At 41.3% G+C, this 26,990-nt stretch overlaps 1 protein-coding gene across 2 annotated transcripts; it reads left to right on the top strand.

Annotated features, from left to right (window-relative positions):
• Positions 1-1,203: 1,203 nt before the first annotated feature.
• LOC120031692 (type II inositol 1,4,5-trisphosphate 5-phosphatase-like) lies at positions 1,204-26,900 on the top strand. 2 transcript variants are annotated; one of them, XM_038977484.1, is made up of 22 exons: positions 1,204-1,277; positions 1,381-1,478; positions 1,589-1,618; positions 1,709-1,819; positions 4,426-4,569; positions 10,132-10,228; positions 10,890-11,084; positions 12,357-12,458; positions 12,927-13,041; positions 15,144-15,260; positions 16,034-16,221; positions 16,823-16,934; positions 17,347-17,456; positions 17,828-17,963; positions 18,463-18,573; positions 19,428-19,593; positions 20,696-20,931; positions 22,081-22,188; positions 23,259-23,343; positions 23,584-23,711; positions 24,003-24,114; positions 26,325-26,900. In XM_038977484.1, the coding sequence occupies exons 2-22, from the start codon at positions 1,406-1,408 to the stop codon at positions 26,432-26,434; spliced, it is 2,586 nt and encodes an 861-aa protein (XP_038833412.1). In that variant the 5' UTR covers positions 1,204-1,277; positions 1,381-1,405; the 3' UTR covers positions 26,435-26,900. The 2 variants fall into 2 exon arrangements, with proteins under 2 accessions (XP_038833412.1, XP_038833414.1); XM_038977486.1 differs by lacking the exons at positions 1,204-1,277; positions 1,381-1,478; positions 1,589-1,618; positions 1,709-1,819; positions 4,426-4,569 and adding an exon at positions 5,402-5,504.
• The last annotated feature ends 90 nt before the right edge of the window (positions 26,901-26,990 follow it).

Here is a 26,990-nt window from a genome sequence, read left to right as displayed (position 1 = left end):
CAAACATCTTGGAAAAGGGAATAAGGACATCTAGAAGAATACGGAATCATGTCGGAACACGGCAATACACTTTTACGCACTGTGAAAGCAAAAATGTGTTCGGATTTGTTGTTTTGTGTTCTCGATAAGAAGGTGGTCTAGCCCAACTTTGTAAGAGAAACGATTGGTCTGTGTCTATTCTCGCTTCAATCTGTATTTTGTGGGAGAGAGTTTGCACGAAAGTAACGGATTTAAGTAATGGATCAATCCTTCGCAATTCAAGAGATTTTGCCACAAGGCGAAAATTGCGTCATAGTATCCTTTATAGTGCGCACTGAATGTTTTTTGTATCACTCCGATGTTATGAGTGCGTTATCTAAAGGCTGATGTTTGACTTCCTTTGGAAGAAGAAGACAATGTTTCATTCCGACGTAGCCTACCGGCAGTTCACCCAAGGCGAGGCCGTGGAGTTTGTTTGTCAAGGCCTAATAGGCTATACGTGTGTGTATCTGAATGGGGTGAAATTTTGTATATTTCATTCAATAGTACAATTGTTTGGATTTAATAGGCTTTGAGTGTAAAGAAGAAGAATTGCAAATTGCTTAATTAGGACATTGGTGCTGCTTTTCGATTGTAACACAAGTGTTACACTAGTATACGCCCTTATGTTACACTATGGACATTGTGTTTCAATAGCTAGGGCTGACTGGGGATTTGTGAAGAGCAGAATCAACAACCTCTGCATAAGAAGGTGTTAAAGTTCACAGTTAGCCATTGTTATGTAAATGACAACTGAAAAGTACCAGTGGCCTGGCTTTGGCCCCAAGTGAGAGCAGGACCGCTGGAGCCATGGCCAATGAGACACAGGTCCCGGGCTAAGTAGATGGAAACAGAAAAGTTTGAGCTTTTTGTGTACAATATGATAGGTCCTCCACTGGGTGGCAATCTTATACAAGCTAATCAAATTCAATTGTATTTGTCACATGGGCCGAATCCTTAACTGTAGCCTACTCTAGACCTTCATACTTTCCAGACATTAGATTTGTTTTATAGCAATGACTAGGCCTCTGCTCTTTGAAGGTAATTGCTGCATAATGTTTTTCCCAATATAAAAAAAAACACTTTTCATTTTGATATCAACACTTGTGTAGGCCTATTTTCAAATGTGACATTGTGCAAAAATCTATGCAATTCCCTTAACCAGATTGTTGTAAACATGCTGTTCAATGTCTTGTCTTTGTGGACAATGTCACTGAAAGCAGACTATTGGGTTTGGTGGAGCGCACCAAGGAACATGCGTAAGTTGAAATTTATGCTATTCCACCAGACTTATGAAATATAAATGCTCTGAAAAATGCATTACACCTGCCCATAGTAATGTTCCACCTTTGTTTCCTATAGGCTGTTTGTTTTTACCCATAGAAGAATGGCGATAACTGGTGAAGATGTCACATTGGAGGAAATTTTCCCCATCTCTAATGACTTTGCGGTTGTGGAAAGTATGCAAAAGTTAATGCATTGGTTTTAACTTGATTATTATAATATGCACAATGGAGGTGAAGGCATGGGCCTCATAATGCATTGTAATAACATGTTATTCTTTCCTCAGTGTCCTCGGCAGATGAACTTTCTTTTGTGGGTGAGTTTTCTTTTTTTCCCTGGGTCAATTTGCCCCTGGTATGTTCGTAGGGCCAAGTTATTAAATGTATATTACATGATATTTATATAGGTGCAGACACTAGAGTGAGGCTGAACTTCCAAGATGGGGAGCTGGAGGTGAGGCTTCCCTTTGGCTCCCACTCTCGCCTTTTCCTCAGTGAGGTCAACAGAGCCTGGAGTGGTAAGACATGACTTACTTCTCCATAAATGTATCACGAGCGTTGCATCCAAATGATTTCTCCTGAAGTATACACCTGGTCACTACTTACCACAAATCTATAAGCATTGGATCAGTGGAGGCATGGGCAAGAGGGGGTTTCCAACATATTTCTTAAACCAGTAATTTCCTTTCAAATCAGTGAGGGGAAGTGAACAAGTGCACACTTTAGAAGGAAGGATAAATAATTGGGACATAACCAAGTAAAGGGTCATGCACACCATTACAAAATGTTGTGAATTGAAAAAAAATCAAATCTGCTTATTGGACAAGCACAGGTAGTTCCTCCCTGTTTAAGTCTGTTTTCTTCCGGTGGGGGCCTAGTGAACACGACCCTGGTTTACTTGTTGATGTTGCAATAATCAAATCTGGCCAGTAATTTGAGATGTGTGCTCATTTCTGTATGACATATCATTTAATATATGCCATTTAATATATGATAATTTCAGTGCAGTTGCAAGTGAACTGCCCTAAAATAATGGATTAGAATTTTAATCTCAATTTTAGTCATTTGGTAGATACCGTATCACATAAAACACTTCTTTTTTTTGCCAGTAAGTTAATTTCATGTCATGAACTACTAGTAGGGCTCCCGCGTTGCACGGCGTCTCAGTGCAAGAGGTGTCATTGCAGTCCCTGGTTCGAATCCAGGCTGCATCACATCCGGCCGTGATTGGGAGTCCCATAGGGCGGTGCACAACTGGCCCAGTGTCGTCTGGGTTTTCCCGGGGTAGGCCATCATTGTAAATAAGAATTGTTCTTAACTGACTTGCCTGGTTAAATATAAAAATAATATCCAGGTAAACAATAGGCCTATAGCAAATGTAGCATATGGCATTTGACTCAGTGAGCCCAATCAGTCCTCCATGACAACAAAATCATAAACAACAGAAAAATAATTTGGCTAATCTATACTTCCATATTTCCAAGTCCTATTCTTGAAGATCAAGGGGTATAACATTTATTGGAATCACTGGAATTCTAAAAAACTTTGGTCTTTAATGTAAAGATATAATTTAATCGTATTATTATATGTAGTAGAAAGCAATGGGTTAGAAGAAGCCTAATTAACCAACCCATAAAGTAAAATCCATAGATGGCCAGCTATGTAAACTTTAACATTGATTTATCCTGCAATAGATGTCGTTCAATTGGTAACAAACATTTTTGTCTTCTTCTAATGCCTCTTAAGGGGAAAGTAATCTAAAAGTAATGTAATGTAATCAGATTACGTTACTGAGTTTGGGTAATCCAAAAGTTATGTTACTGATTACAATTTTGGACAGGTAACTAGTTACTGTAACCGATTACATTTAGAAAGGAACATACCCAACCCTGACAATCACATATTTTTTTACCATAAGTATATTGTGTTCTGTATGTACTTGTTGCTACTCAGAAAAATGGCAGATGGTTCAGAAAATTTTCACTTGACAACAATAGCCTTAATTCAAGTTGATAAAAGCACAAGTGATGTAATAGATGGGGAAAGACACACCACAAGTTACACAAAACTCTAAAAAGAGGGGAACCAGTTGTCACTTCACCTATAAGACAACAGCCAAATGTGATGCATAGTTGAGAGAGAGAGAGAGAGAGAGATGGCATCAGAGAAAGAGAGCAAGTGAAAGAAGGAAAAGAGACTGGGGAGGCTCAGAGTTTTAGTGCTGTGTGCTCTTCCTGGGTAGTATATGTCTGTTGCTATATAATATTTCCTTCCATTTGACTTATATATTTGCTTTCGGCTTTTACATGTTTTTTTCCTGTTCATCTCAATGGGATGAGCCACTGGATTTGTTGAGAGACAGTCTACTTTGCTATGTATGTGTCATTTTTGGCATTAGCTCACTACTTTACCAAATGGAGCTCTTAAATTTAAGATGGAGGACTAAAGTTCTTTTTTAAAAAGGGCCACACTCACTTTTATTCTGTGAGAGGAAATAGTGATGGAAAGTTTTGGTAACCTGGCAGCTATTATTGTGAACAGGAAGAATGTGAGAAACTCGCAAGGTAAGCAGAAAAGTGACATCTTTGTACAAGTGTGTTGTCTTATTGAAAGTAAAATAGCAGAGTGAGTGATTTTGGTGCGGTAATATTCTCAAGGTAGCTCAAATGTACGTGTAAGAGGAAGTGTCTGTGTGTTTGTGTGTGTGAACCACATGAAAGCGGGAACATAACTGAATACCTTTTTCAACCACACAGTAACAAAAGTTTTTAGTCAACAAACAATTGTAAGGCAACCAGCTCGTGAGAATGTGAAGTAACCTGCCCCTGAATCACTTTCTACTTTTGAGTACCTATTTGAATGAAACAAATGCTGTGGGTCATTTTCAGTTTACTGTATTATTGATAATTATCCTCATTGTGTGTTCTGTGAATCGCTGCTGAGGATCTCTTGGAATTGTTTCCTTATCATTAATGCGCCTCCAGCTTCTCCACTTCTATGGAGCATTGGAGCAACAAATATAAACCATTTGAATAGCAAAGTATGTTTATAGCCTACAATTGAAATGGCATATTTTGGGATTAGTGTAAGTGCCTTTTTCATGCTTCCCTTTTTCCTCCTTCAGATGTTTGCAAGTCTCCCAAGGAAGCACCGAAGTTTGAGTGGCTCCACAAGTACCGCAAAGCCTCCAAAGGCCAAGGTGGCGTCAAACAGACCCTTGCACCCTTGGGAACGACACACACCAAGATCAGCCAGCATAAGAAAACAGGTAAGCCAACAGCCCTCTTTGTGTCCCTCTCAGTCAGTACCGTCCCTGAACTTCTAACCTTATCACACAGAGCCCTTTGTGTGGTAATATCTAGCAAATTTGTGTTGCTGACAGCTGAATGAAATTACAGGCCTACACTAAGAAAGCACACGATTGATAATTAACCATGATTCTTGGATCATGATAACTGTATCTGATCCAAAGCCTAGGAGGCGCCCTCCAAAGTGACATCACAGAGCTATGTCATTTCTTATGGTTGTGTGACATGTCTCTTGTTGATGTTAGTTGGTCTTGTTAAACTTTGGGGAGAGTGACAACATTATCTTCCATGTTGGCTTTAAGTCTAGAAAAATTATTTCACAATGAATCTATCTTCACACTGTGAGAAAGCTTTCGCACTGTGCCTGTCAGTGTCAGCCAATGTCAAAGGAAGTTATTTGCTCTGACACTCCCATTGATAAGCCAAGTGCCCAAACCTGTACATCTACATGCTATTTGCAATGCTGATTTTGTTGTTGTTGTTGTTGTTGTTGTATCGTTAGATTTTCTCCTGCCACTGAAACATAATTTTCATTATTTCATGCAAGGCCTAACCATATGCTATTTTTTTTATGCATGTTGAATGCATATCATTTCACATTAGTTTAAAAATTGGTTGACATGGAAATAATTGTAAGACTGTATTTGGCCGAAATAAACGCTTTATAGTTGTGTAAACTTTTGTACTAAAGCTTTTTTTCATTTGCCTCTTACCAGAGACCGTCCAATGTTTTCATGGTTGATTAGTTTGGTCTGTGGCACGTCTTCACTTGCGCGAGTGCGCGTGAAAAAAATGTATTCTCAACATTCCTTGCACGAACAGGTCCTTGGACATTGCACTGCACATAATGCGTGGAAGCCCTACTTGGAGATGTCTAGCGTGATTAAAGACACTGGTATGGGGACATGTTTATTATTTACTGTTGTATTTAGATGGTATATTTGCTACCGCAGTCTGAAACGCAAGTAACTTTTTTTATGCAGCAGTGCATTTTTCATGTTAGCTAGCTTAGCTAAGAAGCTAACGTCTGTTAGCTTTTGTTGCTAACGTTAGCTCTACTTTCTGCTTCCAGCTAAATATGCACAGATTAACAGTACTTGTCCTTCCTTGGTTCAAGTTAAAACGTTGACAAAATGATATGTCGCTAGCCAGCGTATTAGTTGAAGTAACTATATACTCTAGCTAGCTAAGTGGCTTTCTTTATGTGCATGTTTTGAGCAGAGTTGTGGTTTGGAACGAGCGCGCTAGCTAGGTAATTAGCATGTCAATATTATGGTTTGTAAAGGTTCGCCATCTATATTTGCAAGCTAGATAAACTAGGCCATATGCTGTAGGTTTGCGACAGTTCATCTGTCATTGTGTCCTGATTTGGGTTTGGTAATGCACCATGCAAACCTGACGTCCAGCAGCGTTGGGATTTTCACTGTCTTGACTATCTCAGTATCTGTCAACTGAACGTGTAAAGTTAGACGGGCAATTAGTAGCCACTTGGCATTTTCCATTGGAAATGGATGGACACTGTAGTTTGTGATTGTCTTGGGTTCTCTTTATTTTTGTATCTTGGAAAGTGTCCATACTAGTAGACTGCAGATAAGAACATTATATGTCTCTGCCCATTTTATTATTCCTAGGTACAAAGGGTTATTATATGCAATGCTGAACTTTGTGATGAGCACCGACTTTTGTGCACCCACACTGTAGTATGCTACAGCTGAGTGGTTGACTCACACTTTTCTATTTTTAGACTGCAATTAGTGATGATCGCAAGACTGAAGGGTGAAAGTGGAGCTTGCTGTATAGAATGAATAGTGGAGGCGTGCTATCAATAGTTCCAACCGTTGGATTGGTCTCTCCACTGACATTTTTTGTATCAAAATTCATGCTTGGTATATGTATGCAGAAGTCTGAAAGCTATCCATTCAATTCTCATAGGGTTTGATCATGCACTGTAATTTTGCCATTACAGTAGATTGTTTGTTGGTGTAGCATTTAACAGGTTTAAAGAGCCTTACAATGACCACAGAGGAATATAAAACATGCAGCGGATTACCATAAATCCTGCTAATATGACACTTTATAGGCTTGCTCATCTTCCCTTCTCTGTGGACAGGAGGAGGGTAAAATGCAGTGAATCGTTCTTCTTAAATAGGCCAAATGAAAGCCAATGTAGGCCTAGATGTTTACTTTCAATATTAGGTTAGGTCAGGGACTGGGAAGCTCCCTTGGGAGTTGGGATCTTGTGGTGTATTATTTAGGACTCAGGTGAAATGCAGTAAGTCATCCTTTGGAAATAGCTGAGATCCGATGTAGTCCTAGGTCTAGATGTTGACTTTCAACATGAGCCTGGCTTGGGGACTGGGAAGCTGTCTAGGGAGTTGGGAACTAGGGATCTTGTGTGTTGGGGCTTACTCCTCCACATTGGTCTCTCACAGCTCTCTGGGAGTTTCCATCTGATCTCACAGGGCGTAGTTTGTTTCCATTTCCTGTGTTCCAATAGCATGCTCGCACACACTACAAATGGAAATTTGTGCCGCAGCCCCACCACACTGTAATTGATACTGCCATTTTGTTTACTCAAAATAGCATACTGGTTCTCTAATACCCCTGTTTTGGACACCAGTATGCCTAAAGACAGCATTCAATAGCCTATACTTCACCCTCTCACGCTTGGCTAGCCGTTAAAACAATATATTCCAATATTTCTGCAGTCTTTATCAGGAATTGTATCTTTGGTGAGCTATTAGACTTTTTTTTCAGGTAGCTGTAGTCTCTGATTTATAAGCGATTTTCATTGCACTACAGAACTTTGAGTTCTTCCTCTGGTATTGTTTTGCAATCACTTTCCATAAACAATAGATAAAGCTAACATTTACCTTGACGGTCTTGTGAGAGTGTATAGTATGCAAGGAATTACCCCGAGATGGTAAGAACGTGTGTGATGTGATTCGAATTAGGCTTTGCTAAAGGATGAGCCTATGTTTACGTTGTATTAGCCTATGTTAACTTCCAACTGTTTTTCTAAAGAGAGGTTGGCCCAAGTCCTATCCTATTGCAGGAAGCTATTGGTTCCTGAACTCAATACATCTTGTGCTTAGCCTTGGGTGTAATCATTAGTCCAAACCGTAGCAAATGGAAAACATTTAGCAATAAACAAGAGTTTCTATTGGATAAATTCAGTTAGGTCTCCCCATTTTCATTCCTGTTTGGTTCCTAGTGAATACACCCCTGGTACCAGATCTGTTTTTGCTATCTTGTCCTCATACTGTGTAAGAAATCTCAAAAGCTTGTAGGCCTAGTACTGGTGCATGAAAACATGTTGGCTATTTTCTTGCACAGCAGCTTGTATTTAGTTGATTCCCGAAAACAGAATGCAATAAACAATGAACTCGCAATCAGATACAGCTATATAAGACGGTTGGTGGTTAAACAAAAAAAACGATACTCCCTCTAAAGCAATTTCCTCTCTAATACACTTGCCATGTTCGTAGAGTTTCTTCTGCCAAGCAGTAGCAGACAGTGGCCAAATTGTGTTAGACTCAGGCTTTGACTCTTCCATTGATTTAAACAACTTAAAATGCAATGTCTTGTCTAGGGTATCTTGCAATAGAGATTTGATGTCAGTGAGATTAACCTGGATAAATAAAGGTTATGCCTGAACAAAAATATAAGCGCAAATGCAACAATTTTGAAGATTTTACAGAGTTATAGTTCATGTAAGGAAATCAGTCAATTGGAATAAATGAATTAGGCCCTAATCTATGGATTTCACATGCCTTGGAATACAGATATGCATTTGTTGGCCACATATATCTTTTAAAAAACAGTCAGTGTCTGGTGTGACAAACATTTGCCTCATGCAGTGCATCATCTCCTTTGCATAGAGTTGAATGTGGCCTGTGGAATGTTCTCCCACTCCTCTTCAATGGCTGTGCGAAGTTGGCGGGAACTGGAACACACTGTCGGTACAGAGTGTTCCACATGCTCAATGGGGGACATGTCTGAGTATACAGGCCATGGAAGAGCTGGGACATTTTCAGCTTCCAGGAATTGTGTACAGATCCTTGCGACATGGGGCCCGTGCATTATCATGCTGAAACATGAGGTGATGGTGGCGGATGAATGGCTCGACAATGGGCCTCAGAATCTCTTCATGGTATTTCTGTGCATTTAAATTGCCATTGACAAAACGCAGTTTGTTTTTCGTAGCTTATGCCTCCCCATACCATAACCCCACCGCCACCATGGGGCACTCTGTTCACAACGTTGACATCAGCAAACCGCTCACCCACACAACACCATACCATCTCACTCTGTTCACAACGTTGACATCAGCAAACCGCTCACCCACACAACACCATACCATCTGTCTGCCATCTGCCCTGTACAGTTGAAACCGCGATTCATCCTTATAGTGCACACTTCTCCAGCGTACCAGTGGCCATCGAAGCTGAGCATTTGCCCACTGAAGTCGGCTACGACCTCAAACTGCAGTCAGGTCAAGAGCCCGGTGAGGATGACGAGCATGCAGATGAGCTTCACTGAGACGGTTTCTGACAGTTTGTGCAGAAATCATTTTGTTGTGCAAACCTACAGTTTCATCAGCTGTCTGGGTGGCTGGTCTCAGAAGATCCCGCAGGTGAAGAAGCCGGATGTGGAGGTCCTGAGCTGGTGTGGTTACACGTGGTTGTAAGGCCGGTTGGATGTACTTCCAAATACTCGTAAACAACATTTGGAGGCGGCTTATGGTAGAGAAATTAACAATCAATGCTCTGGTGGACATTCCTGCAGTGAGCATGCCAATTGCACGTTCCTTCAACTTGAGACATCTGTGGCATGGTGTTGTGACAACTGTACATTTTAAAGTGGTCTTTTAATGTCCCCAGCATTAGGTGCACCTGTGTAATGATCATGCTGTTTAATCAGCTTCTTGATGTGTCAAACCTGTCAGGTGGATGGATTATCTTGGCAAAGGAGAAATCCTCACTAACAGGGATGTAAACAAGTTTGTACACAACATTTGCGAGAAAATAAGCTTTTTGTGCGTATGGAACATTTCTGGGATCTTTTATTTCAGCTCATGAAACATGGGATAAACACTTTACATGTTGCGTTTTTATATTTGTGTATATTTTTCACTATAGAATATAATAAAATGCTATATGTAATGCAATGCTTTTGAAGACAGCCTCAGTCCATTTTCCATACATCCGAGTAGGCAAGGACCAAATCAACTCCACTATTGACCTGTGTGGGGTCTATTTCAGGCATGAGCTGATTGATTCTTCACCGGCGAAGCATTTGCATTGCTAGCTCCAGGGGCCTTTATAGGATTAGTGTTGGCACATGGCAATGTATTTTCCTGATTTAGAATGACTTGGTTTACAACTCCTGTGTCTCTCTTCCTTTCTCTTGCTCGCTCGCTCACTCTCTTTTGTTGTCTTTTCTCTTTTTTTATTTCCTGCTCTTTCAACTCCCTCCCACGCTCTCTTTCTTGCTTTGTCTTTCTCTCACTCACTCAACAGGGAACTCATTGAACGCAGTAAGCAGATCCCCAGTAGAAGGAAACAAGAGGGTGAACAGTGGAGTGGAGCACCCCAGAGTGGAGTCCGGCCCAGTGAGGTAAGTACTGAACACCACTCTCCTCTCTCTGACAGTGGTATGCAAATGGTTGGCGCTTGAAGAAGGATATAAGGACCAGTGTGCCATATTGCATTTCTCCTCTCGTCCTCTAACCCCTGTCCTGTATTGAGGACATTGAAATGTTTGTGTTGCGGTTATTCATTAGCCATGTTGTTCATTAGCCCGGCTGGAAGGTATACTGCATGTGTAGCCTACATTAGGCCCCCCTTGACCCTATTACAAAATCACTATATAATGTCTCTCACAACATTAGCTTCCGTCCAGGCTAATGAACATCATGACTTAAGAAAAAAAAAACACCCACAACACAAACCATCCTAGACATGAAATAATGATAGCCTAATTGTAGCTCTGCATAGGAAAGAACTTGGTGCCAAGTGCAAACACACTCTTGTGATACCTTTAGTTGGTTTAGTCTGAAAGGAGATGTGTAGTAGATGTTATACAGTAGTAAAGGAGTACAACTACATTTCTGACACTCCTGTCCCCCCACCCAGACCATCTTTATATTCACATTTTGTCATTTAGCAGACGTTCTTATCTAGAGCAACCTACCATCAGTGCATTCTACTAAGGTAGCTGAAACCTCCACGTAGCACAATCATTGCAAGTAAAAACGTCCCGTCTTGTGGCCCCGCAGCCAAGGGAAAGTGAAGCGTGAGGGCTGGGATGAGCTGAAGCGCGAGGGCAGGGATGACCTGGTACGCCAGTCCAGCCACACAGCGTCCAACAAAGCTACAATGCTAGCCATGCCGCAGTTTGGCCTGCGCGACAACCTCGTCCGCTGTGAGCTGCTCAAGAACGAGGACATCTACACCTACCTGGAGAATTTCAGGTAACCCCCCTGCCTCTGTCCCTATCAAAGTCACTGTAACATGTATTCTTATATCCTTTTCATGTTGCTGGGCCGGTTAGGTGTCCGCCATTGCTGGACCAGTGACTAGCCCGCTACTCTATTACTTTATTCACAAGCCAAGCCGACTGGTACTGCGCTGGCCTGGTAACACATCCAGTTGCTGGAAAGGACCTTGTTAAATTAAATATCCCACCTACCACAATTTGCTCCGGGTTGGCACAATAGTGTAAAAAAGGTATGTTTAAGCAATAAGGCTGGAGGGGGTGTGGTATATGTCCAATATACCACGGCTAATGGCTGTTCTTAGTCACGACGCAACCCGCAACGCTGTGGTATATTGGCCATATATCACAAACCCCTGAGGTGCCTTATTGCTATTAAAAACTGATTGCCCATGTAATTAGATCAGTAAAAATAAATATTTTGTCATACCTGTGGTATATGGTCTGATATCACGACTGTCAGCCAATCCGCATTCAAGGCTCGAACCACCCAGTTTTTGTATTTGTAGTTATCCAACTTCTATGCAAACCAACATCGATGACTCATCACAATTATCAGGAACGACATTCAAAACGCAAGCTACAGGGTTGACACATTTTGCGGTTAACAGGATGTCAGTGTAGAGTTGTGTGAGAACATCTCATAGCTATAACTGACGAAATAAAGAATTGTCCATTTCCATGTAATGTTGACGGAAATGGTTGCTCTCGAATTACTAGTATCCAAACTCATAGTAATTCATTTCTAATGCAGGTTTTAAGCAAAAGGGTTTTACAAATGTCTTGGTGATAACAAGCATTTGGTTCTGTCCCAATCTCTCCACCCACTTGTACAATTCCCTTTACGAACTTGAAAGTAAGTGACTGGTTTATGGAAACTTCGTCTAGCCCATGTCTACACCAATCCAATGCTTTTACATTTGTGGGCAGTAGTGGGAAAGTACACACTTCAGGAGGAAGAAAAGATTATTAGGATGCAGGAGGTTTGTACAGATGCCACGATAAGTACAGATCATGGACAGTGTTATGATGACAAGTGATTTATACTACAATGCCCTCTGGTGGTGGACACACACATAGCTCTCTGAAGTGTTAAGGTTCTTGCTGCCCATTGCACCATCTGAAGGGGCTTGCTAAGGTCATGTCTGCCAGACACCCTCACAGTTCACCAGTTACGCCTATATTAGGCAATGTTAGGCTTTGCTCCCACTCTCTGACTTTGTACTTACCACTCCTCTCTATCTCTCAGTTTCTTCCTAGGCACGTACAATGTGAACGGCCAAACCCCCAAAGAAGGCCTCCGTCCCTGGCTGGGCTCCACATCCACTCCCCCTGACATGTACTGCGTGGGGTAAGTCCCATCCACCCAGGCATTACAAATCAATTCCCCTCTAAATCCATAGCCCACATAGACACTGACTGTACTGTCTGAGACCCCACTACAAGAGGGTGAGTTAAGTCAGATTGTGTTGAGTGGGAAGACAGTCGTAGCTGCTACAGCAGCAACAGAGCCAATTCAGCCAAACCTCTATGAATCGTGTCTCCATCCCAGTGTGCATGACTAGTCTTGTGGTGTTGCAGATGATAAAAAAAAAACATTTATTTAATCTGCGAATTAGGAACTTTAACACAAGGTTTTCAACCGTAGAAGAGACAGTCAGTTGAGAAGAGTGGACTCACGCTCTCCTTGATCATGTTTATCAGGGCACGCTGTCGCAAAATGCCTAGCAACGGAAAAACAAAATAATTATTAATTGGTTACCTTTTGATATTACCTCCGTTTTGTTCCGTTCCTACTGAACATGACCTTGTGTTGCAGGTTCCAGGAGCTGGACCTGAGCAAGGAGGCCTTCTTCTTCAACGACACGCCCAAGGAGACCGAGTGGATGAGGGCTGTGTCTGAGGGGCTGCATCCAGACGCCAAGTATGCCTTAGTAAGAACCTCCCTCTCCTTCAGTTAACCACTGGCCACTTGTCATGCCCAGTCTTGCTACTGCCACAAGGTTGTGTATCCTAATACCAATGTAAAAATGTCTAGCTGTAGATGCCCTCATCCGCTAGTGACTTATTGCTGACTCCACTTTAGTCTGACCCACTACAGGCGTTCCAGGAAGAACCAGGCACGTGTCCATATCCAAAGTTGTATTCTTCACACATAAATTATCTTGTGGTTCTATGAAAGAAAGAAAATGAACAACTGGTAATGCGGCTATATAGTCAGGTCTGTACATAGTATAGCTAATGTGTGTGTAATGCTATGCTAACACAGTAGGCCTTACTACAGATGCATATCAGCGGAGAGAGGAGCTAATCACTGATGAGGCTAGCTGACAGTCAGGATTTATGGCGAAGTCTCTCCAACCAGCTAGAGATCTTATCTGATTTTTAGGAGGCACCTTTGCTTAATTTGGGGCTCCAGAGTGGTGCAGCGGTCTAAGGCACTGCATCTCGGTGCTTGAGGCATCACTACAGACACCCTGGTTCAAATCCAGGCTGTATCACATCCGGCCATGATTGGGAGTCCCATAGGGTGGTGCACAATTGGCCCAGCATAGTCTGATATAGGCCGTCATTGTAAATATAATTTGTTCTTAACTGACTTGCCTAGTAAAATAAAAAATAATAATTACTGGGCCAAGGCTGTAAATCAAGTGCACATGCTCGAGTGCACCAGGCTTTCTAGAATCTTCCACAACTTACTTTAGCTTGAATATAACACACTCTCTTGCAGTAGTTGAAACATGCACTTAATTCTTGTGATAATAGCTGCAGACGTGCAATAGTTACAGTGGCTGGCAGTTCTGTAATTAGACGACATGCATGAAGTAAACAATGCTACCAGCCTGCGACAGAACAAATGTACATATGTATCAAGATAACCAACACTAGCAAGGTTTCAGTAGCATGCATTAAACATCCACAACAGTAGAAGGCCCCAATTTTCATTGTGGATGCACGCACAAACACATCTCGAAAACACACTGAAAACTTGGTCCCCGGCCAAACTTTGCGTCCTCATCAGCTGAAGATGATAACCACTCTGAGCTAGAGTAGGAGGGGCCAGAGTCCAAATGTCCATTCGAGCACACTGATTGGCTGAAACAGACAGCAGAGAAGGGGAGAAATCACCCTAATGGGACTGTGGGGAAGGTTACATGCATGTTTGTTCTTTATAACTGAGGCACTGTTTGAATACGCCAAAAACACATCCTTCCTTCCTTAAAATAAAATAATCACGATGTGAGAGGGTTGGATTGGTAAAAGAAGTGGGGTGCTAATATTCCTTTTACTTGTCTGAGCACATGCATGTCAGTGATTATCTCAAGTCAGTGAGGAAGGATGCATGTGGTCACAGTTGGTACAATTGAGTGTCGCTGTACTACAGATGTTTCCAAAGCAAAGTGTTATGATGTTGTAATGACTTATTTGCTTCCCTTTATACTGTAAAGTGTGGTTTTGTTAACCTGGTGAGAGCTTGTACATGAGCTTTTCTCTCTTCCAATCTTCTTTTTATCTAGGCCTATTTCCCCTTTTTATAAATTGCAGACTCAAGCCAAACTGCTTCTTCCTCTTTGAAGGCTCGTAAAGATTTTCTCACTCAACCATCCAGTATGATGACATGTAATTTGTCAGTCCTCTGTCACTGGTGTGAATTTAGCACACTTGGTCGCTTCGTAATTGACATAGCATAGGGCAAGAGTCTGTGAAATGGCTGGTTTCACATTAATATGATAATGTTGTGTTATATCCTAGGTTTATATCCTTGACAGGATTGAATGTGGAACAATCATACTGTTAGCAATTTCTCACTTTTGCTCCTGCAGTGTTGACATGAACAATATTGCATCGTCCTGTATGCCACTTCACTGCGGTCCTCCTGACCAGATCTCTATTGTTTACCCCTTCCGCTAACGCTACGTCAACAACCATAGGTGTTTCATAAACAGCACAAACACATCTAGGATCAGGCTAATCGCCAATGCTTGACCAGTGTATTGTCCTGTCTGTGACCTATGACCCCTGTGTATCCCTACAGGTGAAACTGGTTCGTCTGGTGGGCATCATGCTGCTGTTCTATGTGAGGAATGAGCACGCCAAGCACATCTCTGAGATGGAGGCAGAGACCGTGGGCACCGGCATCATGGGTAGAATGGTAGGTTGTGTGTGTGTCCAGTGAGGGTATAGTAGGAGTACTTATCCTTGGCCGCTAAGCGGGCTGTAATCAATTGCTTAGCAGTCTTGGAAGTTTAGAGCAGGAGGTTGGATGGCGTCCACTAGTTTCATTTAGCTTCTATTTTACAGTTGGATAAGGAGTTATATTGCACTACAACCCCTTCTACCTACAAACTCAGCTTTAACCAGGGTTTAGAAAACCAGTTTTTCTCACATTTGTAGCCCCAAATACACCAGACTTGGAACCAATGTATGTTAGGAAAGCACATTAGATTCCCTATTGTTCATAGAGCTATTTTTTTGTATACAGACGTCGCGTTCGAGTGACGCGCTCACATCCCGGTACCAAAAAGCTCTGTAGCAGGATAGCTAACGCTAAAGTCGGGACCTTGACAAACTTAACAGTGAGTGATGACCATGAAAACACACAAGACTGATGGCTATAGCCATGTTCAACCAGTTGATTATTCTACTGGCTTTATCTAGCTCTATTTGTGATAGTTTACCTTGCCTCACAGGCTTGCTAGCTATCCAATTCTCTGACATCTGCAATGTTGGTGACAATGACCATCTGATTCCGTGTTTGTTAATAACTTGCACGTGCTGAATTTGAATTTGCATGTGATCGTATCCACTGCTAGATAAACAAAGCTTTTTCTGAAACTGTGTGTGCTACTTTTCATGACGCAGCAGGGATATGGTTTGTTTTTTAAAGGCACATAATGTAAAATGTTTTACAAACACCTCTCTCAGGGAAACAAAGGTGCTGTGGCCATCCGCTTCCGCTTCCACAACTCTGACATCTGTGTGGTCAACTCCCACCTGGCCGCCCACATCGAGGAGTACGAGAGGCGCAACCAGGACTACAAGGACATCTGCAGCAGGCTGCTTTTTCGCCAGCACGACCCCGCCCTGGCCCCACTCGCCATCATGAAGCATGAGTATGAACAAGTCTTTAGTACAAAGCAGTATTTCCACTTTTCCGGGTTGTGTTCATTAGGGCATGACATTTTTTTTTTTTAAACATGTTTTGGAACCAAAACATTTAAATGAGCATTTCTTAGTGGATATGTTTTGGGTTGTGTTCATTAGTGCACACATCGATAATATTTAGCAAAGGAAAACAAGAGTGTTTCTTATTGGACGAGTCCAGATAATCCCTGCCTTTTTTCAGTCTTTTGTTTGTTATTTTGTGCCTAATGAACAGGACCCTGGATTTGGTAGTTGTGCTGGTACACCATGCTTTGTATTTATTCCAGCATGGTGCCATTTTCTCAAGGGAACAAAATAGCGAATGTATTATGGAAACCTTTTGATCACAAGACCAGTGCACCTTGCCAATTTCACAGAACTTTATAATGGCTTGCATGAACATTTGAAATTAATGCAGTGTTTTGATGCAGTCGTAGAATGGGATGAGTTCTAGAACCACATGCAAAGCCACCGCTACCGTTTTCAATATTGAAGTATATAATATAGAAGAGTAGTTATATTTCTATGATTTTCCATATTCTCAATGCATCATATTTTCATTGCTTACAGTGTGGTCCTATGGCTGGGTGATCTCAACTACAGGCTAAGTGACCTTGATGTCGACAATGTGAAGGACTTAATCGCCAAGAAGGATTTTGAAACGCTGCACAGTTATGACCAGGTAGGTAATCTCAAGCCGCTTAACTTCAAGCCATTTAAATGTCTACTTCTGAGGTGTGTTCAGTAGGCAAATGTTGAAGAATGTTGCAGATAATGTCATGAATAGAGCTGACATGATTCCTTACTCTACTTGTCAGACAGGGAGGTTTGTTCTACGTAATATCTGAAAGTTCCACAACATTATTCCCAGGGTCATATTCATAAGCCACCAAACGGAAGAAAACTGATCTGAAACAGGGAGGTACTACCTGAAATTGTCCAATCAGAAACACAAATTTTCTGTTGCAAAACGTTTTGCTACATTATGCCCTAATGAGTAAGACTGCTAATCTCTGTGTTCAGTGCCAGTCACATTACACCCTGATGAGTGTGATAATTGTCACGCTGTCTTGTTGTGGCTCTGTGGTCCTCAGCTGAAGAGACAGATCGATGAGAAGGCTGTTTTCGTGGGCTTTGTGGAGGGAGAAATCGGCTTCCTGCCCACTTACAAATACGACACCGGCTCCGACCAATGGGACACAAGGTAACTTCTCCTCTCTAAATGTCTAGTATTATCTATAAAGGCAATGGAGAAAACAATAACACTTTACTAAAAGCCTGCAGATATATTGCATTATAATGACGTTTTATAATGCATCGTAAGAACATGTATGAACCCCTTATGTCTTATTGTTGTCGCATTATGAGCCTAAGGCGTTTTGAGTTGGAATATTGATACATAGGGAGACATTATATATTATAAGCCTTATTATAATGCATTACAAAGGCGCATACATTCTTATAATACGTTTTAAAGCATTATAGCTGCAGAATAAAGTGTTACAAAACTCTTAAATATCTTATTGCGTGGAATTCGTCTCTGAAATGTCTTAGTTTCATGTTTCACGCCCTCAGTGAAAAGTGTCGTGTGCCGGCGTGGTGCGACCGGATCTTGTGGCGAGGCAAGAATGTGCGGCAGCTGCACTACCAGAGTCACATGGACCTGAAGACCAGTGACCACAAGCCAGTCAGCTCCCTGCTGGAGATAGGGGTGAGAATTAGTTTCTGCCATTTGTCCTTTGACCTCTTAGAGACCATGAGGTTTTGGTTGGTTTACGCTGGGGGTCATAACCAAAGAATCTTATAGCTAATCCAAGATTGTTCAGGTAGGCCTTTTATAATCTTAGTCACACTATAGGGCAGAGCAAGCAAGGAGGTGGGCAGAGTTTCATCTTGCTCCATCCTCTCCCAATGCCTTGCTGCTAGACGTCCTGTCTTTACCAAGTATGGGAATTCCCTATTAGAAGTGAGTTTTATTTTTAATTCTTGTGACCAGTCTGAGTTTCCCCCAGAGCCATATATTTAGGGATCAGACAACATTTAGCATTGTGCATTTTAGCATTTCATTTATCCATTCATGACAAGTATTTGGATTGTAATTCTAGATATTCTGTTGCATGGCATTTTTTTTTAAATGTTAAAATAATGATATGCTTCTAGTTTCCCCCATTCATCTGTGTTTTAACCTCCCTTCTCTGCTGTTTCTTCAGATCAAGCTGGTGAACGAAGAGTCTTACAAAAAGACATTTGAGGAAATTGTGCGCTCGCTGGACAAGATGGAGAACGAGTGCATTCCGTCCGTAACTCTGTCCACGCGAGAGGTGAGTGGTCAAGAGTTCAGTGATTCTACTTGAATTGTTATAGATGAAGAATATGTTAATATTGCTCTGGTCTTTCATAATACACAATACAACATTATCAGTGGACATTGACAGCAGCAGAACCTTGTGAACAACGCTTATCATATGAGCTCTGCTCTTTACGAACAGGAGTAAAATTGAGGGAAAACGTCTGTGCTACATGTACAAATGTACATTTTCTCTTCACATTTAAACTGCACTTTTTTTATTGTTTAAATGTTCAAAGAAAAATAATTCAAATGACTTGAATTCACTATTCAGATGTGGTTCTGTGTATGACCGCTAGGGGTCAATGCAGTTCAATCTACCGCGGTCCTGGAATTCCTACATACTTGTCACTAGTTACCACAGCCACAAAGTCATAAAGCCCGTCTATTTCTACAATTTATCTTCTTAAAATGTGATTTTAAAACCTAACCACACTGCTAACCTTAGTCTAAGCCTAACCTTACATTAAGTTTTCATTAATTTTTATGATATTGACAATTTTGATAACTAGAGGAAACCCTACCCGGCGGCGCTCGCCCCCGCTCACAATGGTATTAATGTCATTTTAGGTTCTCTGTTGTGTGCCTCTCCTCCATGTTGTCAGTACGTAGATCATGTCCCACTGCTCGTTGCAGTGATGTATGACCGCGTTTTCATAGACATCCAACAATCTGTTGTTAATGCCACGTACGGTGTTTGAGAGCTCGTGCTTTGTACTTGCAATTATTGCGCAATTTCTCCATCAGGGCCGTCACGGTTTTTCTGTGATTTTCACACCCCCTACTCCCTACCTGTGAAACCTAATCCAAATCACTCTCCCTCCCCAGTTCCACTTCAAAGACGTGAAGTTCAGGCAGCACCAGGCAGAGACTCTGACCCTCCACAACGACGGACAGGTCCCGTGCCAGTTTGAGTTCATCCAGAAGCTGGATGAGCCCACCTACTGCAAGCCCTGGCTCACCGCCAACCCGGCCAAGGGCTTCATCGCTCAGGGTGAGTACAGCAGGACCGTGGCCCTATTCTTTCTTCCGTGTTTTCTTGAGGTAAGCACATTTATCAAGTGTGTCAGAGTAGGAGTGCTCATCTAGGATCAGGCCCCCCTCCGTTCATGTAATCCAATTCATTGTGATCTCAAATGTAAAACTGATCCTACATTATCACTCCTACTCTAAAACATCTGATACATACAGCCCCAGATCTAGAGTTTGGCCTGATGACAGCAAGGTTGCCACTCCATTTACTTTCTTCAACCTAACTCATTCAGATCAGTGAGTACTTCAAGGAAGGTCGGAAGGCATTTCTGAAGTATTGGAACAGGGCCTAAGACTTACATTCAGGAATGGATATCAATCTATATAAGCACCTGGCCTCCCCGCTATGTTTGACGTAATGTCATGAGCTCTATGACATATGAAGCGAGAGACCACATCATAGCTCTGTGTTCTGAGTGAATGATTAGATTTGAGTTTTCCCGGTGACTGCAATTGATAGAGGCATTTTCTCAACTCAGTGTTTGATGGTTGGGAAGCAATTTCAGATCTGTCTAACACGAGAGACTTGTAAATAATGGAGATCTCAAGGCTTAGGGTGGAAGGAGTGGTGGATGTGCCTCAGTGCTCGTTGCCTCTCTGGGTCTTGCTGATAGTCTGTGTTTTAACAGTTTGTCTCATTTAGTTCTGGAGTTGTCAATGTAGTGATGCAGCTGTAAATGAATAGGGTTTCCTTCACACATTCACGTGCAGTTAGTAATGCTTAGTGTACAGTACAACCTTAGCTTATGGTAGGTCAACACCACTCGTCAACAGGTTTCCACAAAGCACATTTACATAGAGCAGGGTCATGTTCATTAGGTCATGCAACAAAAAACATTTTCAAACATTTTGAAACGGAATCTTTTGGGTTATTGGACATGTCCAAGTAGTCCCTCCTTCAGTTTGTCAGTAGAGTTTTCATTCATTTGATCGCTAAAGAACACAACCCTGTTCATCTGTGTCTCAGGGAATTGGTAATCAGGAATTGGTGCCTTTCTGAAATGTTCCTCCATTTGATAAATCATTGAAATATACCTGATCCCGTCAACGTGCTGTTCACCAAGGCGGCAACATGGACATTGACCTGGAAGTGTTTGTGAACCGCTCCACCGCCACGGAGCTCAACGCAGGCCGCCAGCAAATCGAGGACATCCTGGTGCTCCACCTGGAGCGGGGCAAGGACTACTTCCTCTCTGTGTCAGGCAACTACCTGCCCAGCTGCTTTGGCTCATCCATCCAGACCCTGTGTCAGCTGAGGGACCCCATCCAGGAAATGCCCCTGGAGACCATCCGGGAGCTGGTGAGTGGTCATTATAGCCAGCAAGGAGTGTGTTCATTATTGTATATATTTTGCAATGGAAAGCAAAAATGTGCATTTCTTATTGGACACATTCATGGTTCTGAGTGAATACGACCCAGGTGCAGTCTGACTCAGAAGGCTGCTTTCCCATTCTTCACACTTCTCCAAAAGTGTGCAGTGGTCTGGTATATTCCCCATCGTGGATTTAAAAGTATTAGATTGGTGTAACCTAAGCATTGGCTGAAGGGAGTTTCCACCATTGTGAAATATGGAGTATGCAAGTGCACATGTTGGGAAAAGGGTGGAGAATCAGGAATCACAACACCTGACTGTGGCCTGGAAATGTCCCCCTCTTCAGGGCCATTTTATATTAAAGGCCTTGCCCAGAGTAAAAACAATTAAAAGTGAAAGTGCTCTGGGGGGATTCTGTCCTGCTGATAATTTTTGTATGACTTTGTTTTCTATGTAAATGCACAGTCATCTAAAAATGACCAGGAATTGTGAATGTTGAACTAGCTGCAGTCTATATTCCCCAAATTCATTGAAACGAGACTAGACACATTTGCACTAAAGACAGAAGCTAAAAGGAAATTCTGTTTGTAAGCTTTTCGTTATAGCCCCCCATTTCCCTTTTGTCTTACTAAGCCTACTTCTTGTGTAAAAACAGAAACTGTTTGTAATGTTTTTTTGCACTGTGTGAACCAAATAGGAGATGTTGTGTCTGAAGTTTGTTTCCAAACAGGGAATCAAATCACCCATTGGTCCAGAACACACTGTTGCCAGGGGAGAATATCCACAGGGTCATTAGTGTTTGAGTATCCACAGGGTCATTAGTGTTGCAAAACAGCATGGCTGTCATGTACACTAGAGCAACCCTCTCCAGAAGCTTTTGTGTTTGATCATCAGTCAGTGTTATGCTAAAACTGACCAGATGAAAAGATGATAGATTCTGAGAATAAAGAAGCCCAAAGATGTCTCACCCTTTTTGATATTTTAATTTTATTATCTATGGCTCGCTAGTAATTAATACAGGTAGCATAAATAGCTACAACACATTGTCCTCTCAGGATATGTTGTTAAAGAAAGGTTAGGTCCAGAATTTAAACCCATTTCACTCAACTGTCCATTTTTCTTGTCTTCTTTCTAAAGACGTCATCAGGCGATGAGACCAGAACCGTAATCATCGATAAGCCCCTGGATATCCCTAAAGAGATATGGCAGATGGTGGACCACCTATACCGTAATGCTCCTAAACAGGTCAGGACTCACAGAAATCTTTTACCATTTACGCACTACTGAACCAAACCTAGAACAGCTAGGTGCGTCATTGGATGCTTTTTTTGCCCCTCACTTTATACACAGAAAATCTCCTCTAAACATAGAATCAAGCTGTTTATCTGTCTCTCTGTGACCTCTAACGGAACGAAGTTGACTACAAATACAAAGTTGCCAATGTCTTTACAATTGAACAAGCAAAAGATGCTTCAAATGGAAACTGATTGCATTAAATAATAAATAGGCCTACAGTAGACCTATAGGCCTTTTATATTTCAAACATATTGAAATCAATTTCATGTACAGTCAATTGTGTTCTATTTGTAGGCTACACTCTGGTAGGCTTTACATGTAGGCCGTCATTGTAAATAAGAATTTGTTCTTAACTGGCTTGCATAGTTAAATAAGTAAATAAAAAATATTGGTAAAACGGGCCCTGAGCTGTACTATGCCTCCACAATAGTTGTTGTTGTTGCCTGGAAGGGACGATGTGAAAAGAAAAAATCAGAACCAGTACAGCTCGGGTCAGAATCAGGCATTCGGTTCTTGACAATACACTAGTTTTCACGGACATTGGCTAGTACCTTTTGCCTACTTAACTCCCCTTTCCCAGTTAGTTGCACAGCCTCAAAGAATTTAAATTGAGTTGGGCAGCTTTTGGCGTCCTCCCAGCTGTGTGCTTTAATTTGTATTTTTACAAGGACAGACTTTTTCACCACAGCAAACCAGCGGAGTGAAAATAGGAACGTTTGGAAACATTCTATTTGTCTTTGGCATCCACCAACAGGCTGGAATGACTCAACAGAACGGTTTTGTCTCTGTGATGCCCAGTTTGCTTTTTTGTAAAACCTGGCTTTGAATGTTAAGGGTAAAAGAAAAAGATTTATTAGTTGATTAATTAAAGTCAAATGCATAATACTCTACAATATTGACATGAACACAGTTCTATTACTCCCCGATCAGTTGAAATGCTGCTCCTTTTGCCGGCTACCTTTTGTGTGCTTTGAAGTTATGTGTTTACAGTACAACTAACTTTTTGCCTCTATTTCAAGGGGGAACTATTTCAACAACCTGGGCTCCGCAGTGAATTTGTGGAGATAAGGGATTGCCTTGACACTGGCATGCCAGACTCGCTCCGTATCCTTAACAACTGATATACACCTGGGTTGTGTTCATTAGGCATTAAACGGAAGAAAATGGCCTGAAACAGGGAAGGACTACCTGGACATGTCCAATAAGAAATGCTCATTTATTTTTCTTTTGCAAAAGTTTTCCATTTTGTGCCTTAATTTATCCAGGGTTGTGTCCATTAAGTCTTAGTGTCTACACTGTATTTTTTTAAGTGGTTGATGCCCCTTGACCCGTGTTGACCCCTAGCTGGCAGTAACCACTCTGTGGCAGAAGCACTGCTCATCTTCCTCGATGCCCTCCCTGAGCCTGTGGTCCCCTTCTCCCTGTACCAGCAGTGCCTGGAGTGCTGCTCCAACACCAGTCAGTGTAAAAAGGTCAGTACCAATTCAACTCACTCTTAAAAGTAGACGTTACTTTTCTCAGTGCCCCTATAGTAGGATACTCTGTATGTAATGATTGTCTGCTGTACTAGGTCTTGTTCATTAGGCTTCAAACGTTCTGAAATAGGGAGAGTCTAACATGTTTTTTTTTACGTTTTCTGTTGCGTGCCCTAATGAACCCAACCCAGTTGTGGGGAATTAGTCTGTGATTTGCTCTCATGTTGTGGTGTTTTAGCTTGTCTATGGTGTTGATTGCTATTGAGTGATGTTTTTCTTCATCCTCAGGTTGTATCCTTGTTACCTCAGTGCCATAAAAACGTGTTTAACTACATAACGGCTTTTCTCCGTGAGTTGTTGAAGCATTCTACACACAATAGCCTGGATGTCAACATTTTAGGTAAGCTGAAATGGAAAAATTGTGTAACACATTTTGCATTCTTTTCAAACACACAAACAATTGCCTGAAATGTGTTTTGAAAGGGTTAAATGAAACTTCATGGTCTTCTTGACCAGTACCAAAGAGGTTCAATGTTTACAAAGTCGAGCAGTGCAAGTTTAAGATCAGAAGCCGTAACAATTTCCATGTGTCGCAATAAAACAATAGCACCAGGGACTGTTGTGATAAAATGCCTGATTTATTCCACTGCATGCAAATGGTTATGCAAGCTTGTTTGGGTTTTATATTCCAAATAACCAGAAAGGCCATAGTAGTGTTTCTGTACTGTGATACTGTGCATATGCTTTTTTTCCTTTTTCACCTTAGGGCAATCCGTTATAATTTATTTACTTAGTTAAAAATATAGCCTAGTAATGCAATACTAGCTATACAGTTGAATTCGGACACTTAGGTTGGAGTCATTAAAACTCGTTTTTCAACCACTCCACAAATTTCCTGTTAACAAACTAAAGTTTTCGCAAGTCGGTTAGGACATCTACTTTGTGCATGACACAAGTAATTTTTCCAACAATTGTTTACAGACAGATTATTTCACTTATAATTCACTGTATCACAATTCCAGTGGGTCAGAAGTTTACATACACTAAGTTGACTGGGCCTTTAAACAGCTTGGAAAATTCCAGAAAATTATGTAATGTCTTTAGAAGCTTCTGATAGGCTACTTGACATAATTTGAGTCAATTGGAGGTGTACCTGTGGATGTATTTCAAGGCCTACCTTCAAAATCAGTGCCTCTTTGCTTGACATCATGGTAAAATCAAAAGAAATCAGCCAAGACCTCATAAAAATAATTGTAGACCTCCACAAGTCTGGTTCATCCTTGGGAGCAATTTCCAAACGCCTTGAAGGTACCATGTTCATCTGTACAAACAATAGTACGCAAGTATAAACATCATGGGACCACGCAGCTGTCATACCGCTCAGGAAGGAGACATGTTCTGTCTCCTAGAGATGAACGTACTTTGGTGCGAAAAGTGCAAATCAATCCCAGATCAACAGCAAAGGACCTTGTGAAGATGCTGGAGGAAACGGGTACAAAAGTATCTATATACACAGTATAACGAGTCCTATATCTACATAACCTGAAAGGCCACTCTGCAAGGAAGAAGCCACTGCTCCAAAACCGCCATAAAAAAGCCAGACTACGGTTTGCAACTCCACATGGGGACAAAGATTGTACTTTTTGGAGAAATGTCCTCTGGTCAGATGAAACAAAAATAGAACTGTTTAGCCATAATGACCATCGTTATATTTGGAGATAAAGTGGGGAGGCTTGCAAGCCGAAGAACACCATCCCAACCGTGAAGCACGGGGGTGGCAGCATCATGTTGTGGAGGTGCTTTGCTGCAGGAGGGTCTGTTGCACTTTACAAAATAGATGGCATCATGAGGATGGAAAATTATGTGGATATATTGAAGCAACATCTCAAGACATCAATCCGGAAGTTAAAGCCTGGTCGCAAATGGGTTTTCCAAATGGACAAATGACCCCAAGCATACTTCCAATGTTGTGTCAAAAAGGTTTAAGGACAACGAAGTCAAGGTATTGGAGTAGTTATCACAAAGCCCTGACCTCAATCCCATAGAACATTTGTGGGCAGAACTGAAAAAGCATGTGCGAGCAAGGCCTACAAACCTGACTCAGTTACACCAGCTCTGTCAAGAGGAATTGGCCAAAATTCACCCAACTTATTGTGGGCTACCCAAAATGATGACCCAATTTAAAGGCAATGCTACCAAATACTAATTGAGTGTATGTAAACATCTGACCCACTGAGAATGTGATGAAAGAAATAAAAGCTGAAATAAATCATTCTCTCTCTTATTCTGACATTTCACATTCTTAAAATAAAGTGGTGATCCTAACTGACCTAAGACAGGGAATTTTTACTTGGATTAAATGTCAGGAATTTTGAAAAGCTGAGTTTAAATGTATTTGGCTAAGGTGTATGTAAACTTACGACTTCAACTGTAGCTATGATATTAGCTGTAATAATGTTGGGTCAGATTCTGGATTTGGTTTCTTTTTCATTGTTCTCCTTTTATTTAATAATTTATGATACAAAATAAAAAAGCAACTATTTAATCTTACTTCAAGTGCCAGTTAGTAATTATTATGTTATTGACATTGTGCCCTGTCATCCCTCACAGCCACCATTTTTGCTGCCTTGCTACTGAGGTCACCCACGAAGCAGGACCTTGCAGAGAAGAAGAAGACCCAAGAGTTTTTTCAGCATTTCCTAGTCCAGGACCTCTCTTGAATGGAAGTGTTTTCCTGCCATGTCTTACATGCTACAAACTCTTTTAGATACTATTGTAGTTTAATGTACAGCTCAGTATTTGTAATACATGTAATAAGTTCCTATTCATATAGATGGCTCTTTGTATAGGTACACAGTCAGTCAAATTGATTAGGCTTACGCTCCTTTGATTTGAAATCAACTATGTTTTGACAAACTATGTTTAACCTGTAAGCTGTTGATGTACAGCTTTTATTCTATCACTGAGCAGCTGTAGTAAACTGACCATTTTTAATGTATGTATATTTACCAGTTTATTTAAAGAAAAAACTATGTTGTGCTGTTTTTGTGAAGGAAAAACAGCGGATCGTTATTTTATATATGAAAGTATTTCAAACAGTTGTGGTTTGACTTTTTTTTCTCCCCATTTATCAAGCAAATTGAAAAAAGTTAGTTTGGAATTTAATAAACCCACTGTCACATTTGCCCTTGGCCTATCCAATGTGGTCCTTTGGCTGTTAGTACTGATTGGGGATTGCTTTATTAGCTTTGCATTATTTTAAATCTAATATTTAAT

This window comes from Salvelinus namaycush, chromosome 37, assembly GCF_016432855.1.
Source record: "Salvelinus namaycush isolate Seneca chromosome 37, SaNama_1.0, whole genome shotgun sequence".
NCBI lineage: Eukaryota > Metazoa > Chordata > Actinopteri > Salmoniformes > Salmonidae > Salvelinus > Salvelinus namaycush.
This window is presented reverse-complemented; position numbering and strand designations above follow the sequence as displayed.

Coding starts and splice junctions, on each gene's coding strand:
- LOC120031692 (XM_038977484.1), top strand. CDS start 1,406: ATGGCGATAACTGGTGAAGATGTCACATTGGAGGAAATTTTCCCCATC. Junction 12,459..12,926: donor CCTGACATGTACTGCGTGGG/GTAAGTCCCATC, acceptor CTTGTGTTGCAG/GTTCCAGGAGCTGGACCTGA. Junction 18,574..19,427: donor TAACTCTGTCCACGCGAGAG/GTGAGTGGTCAA, acceptor CTCCCTCCCCAG/TTCCACTTCAAAGACGTGAA.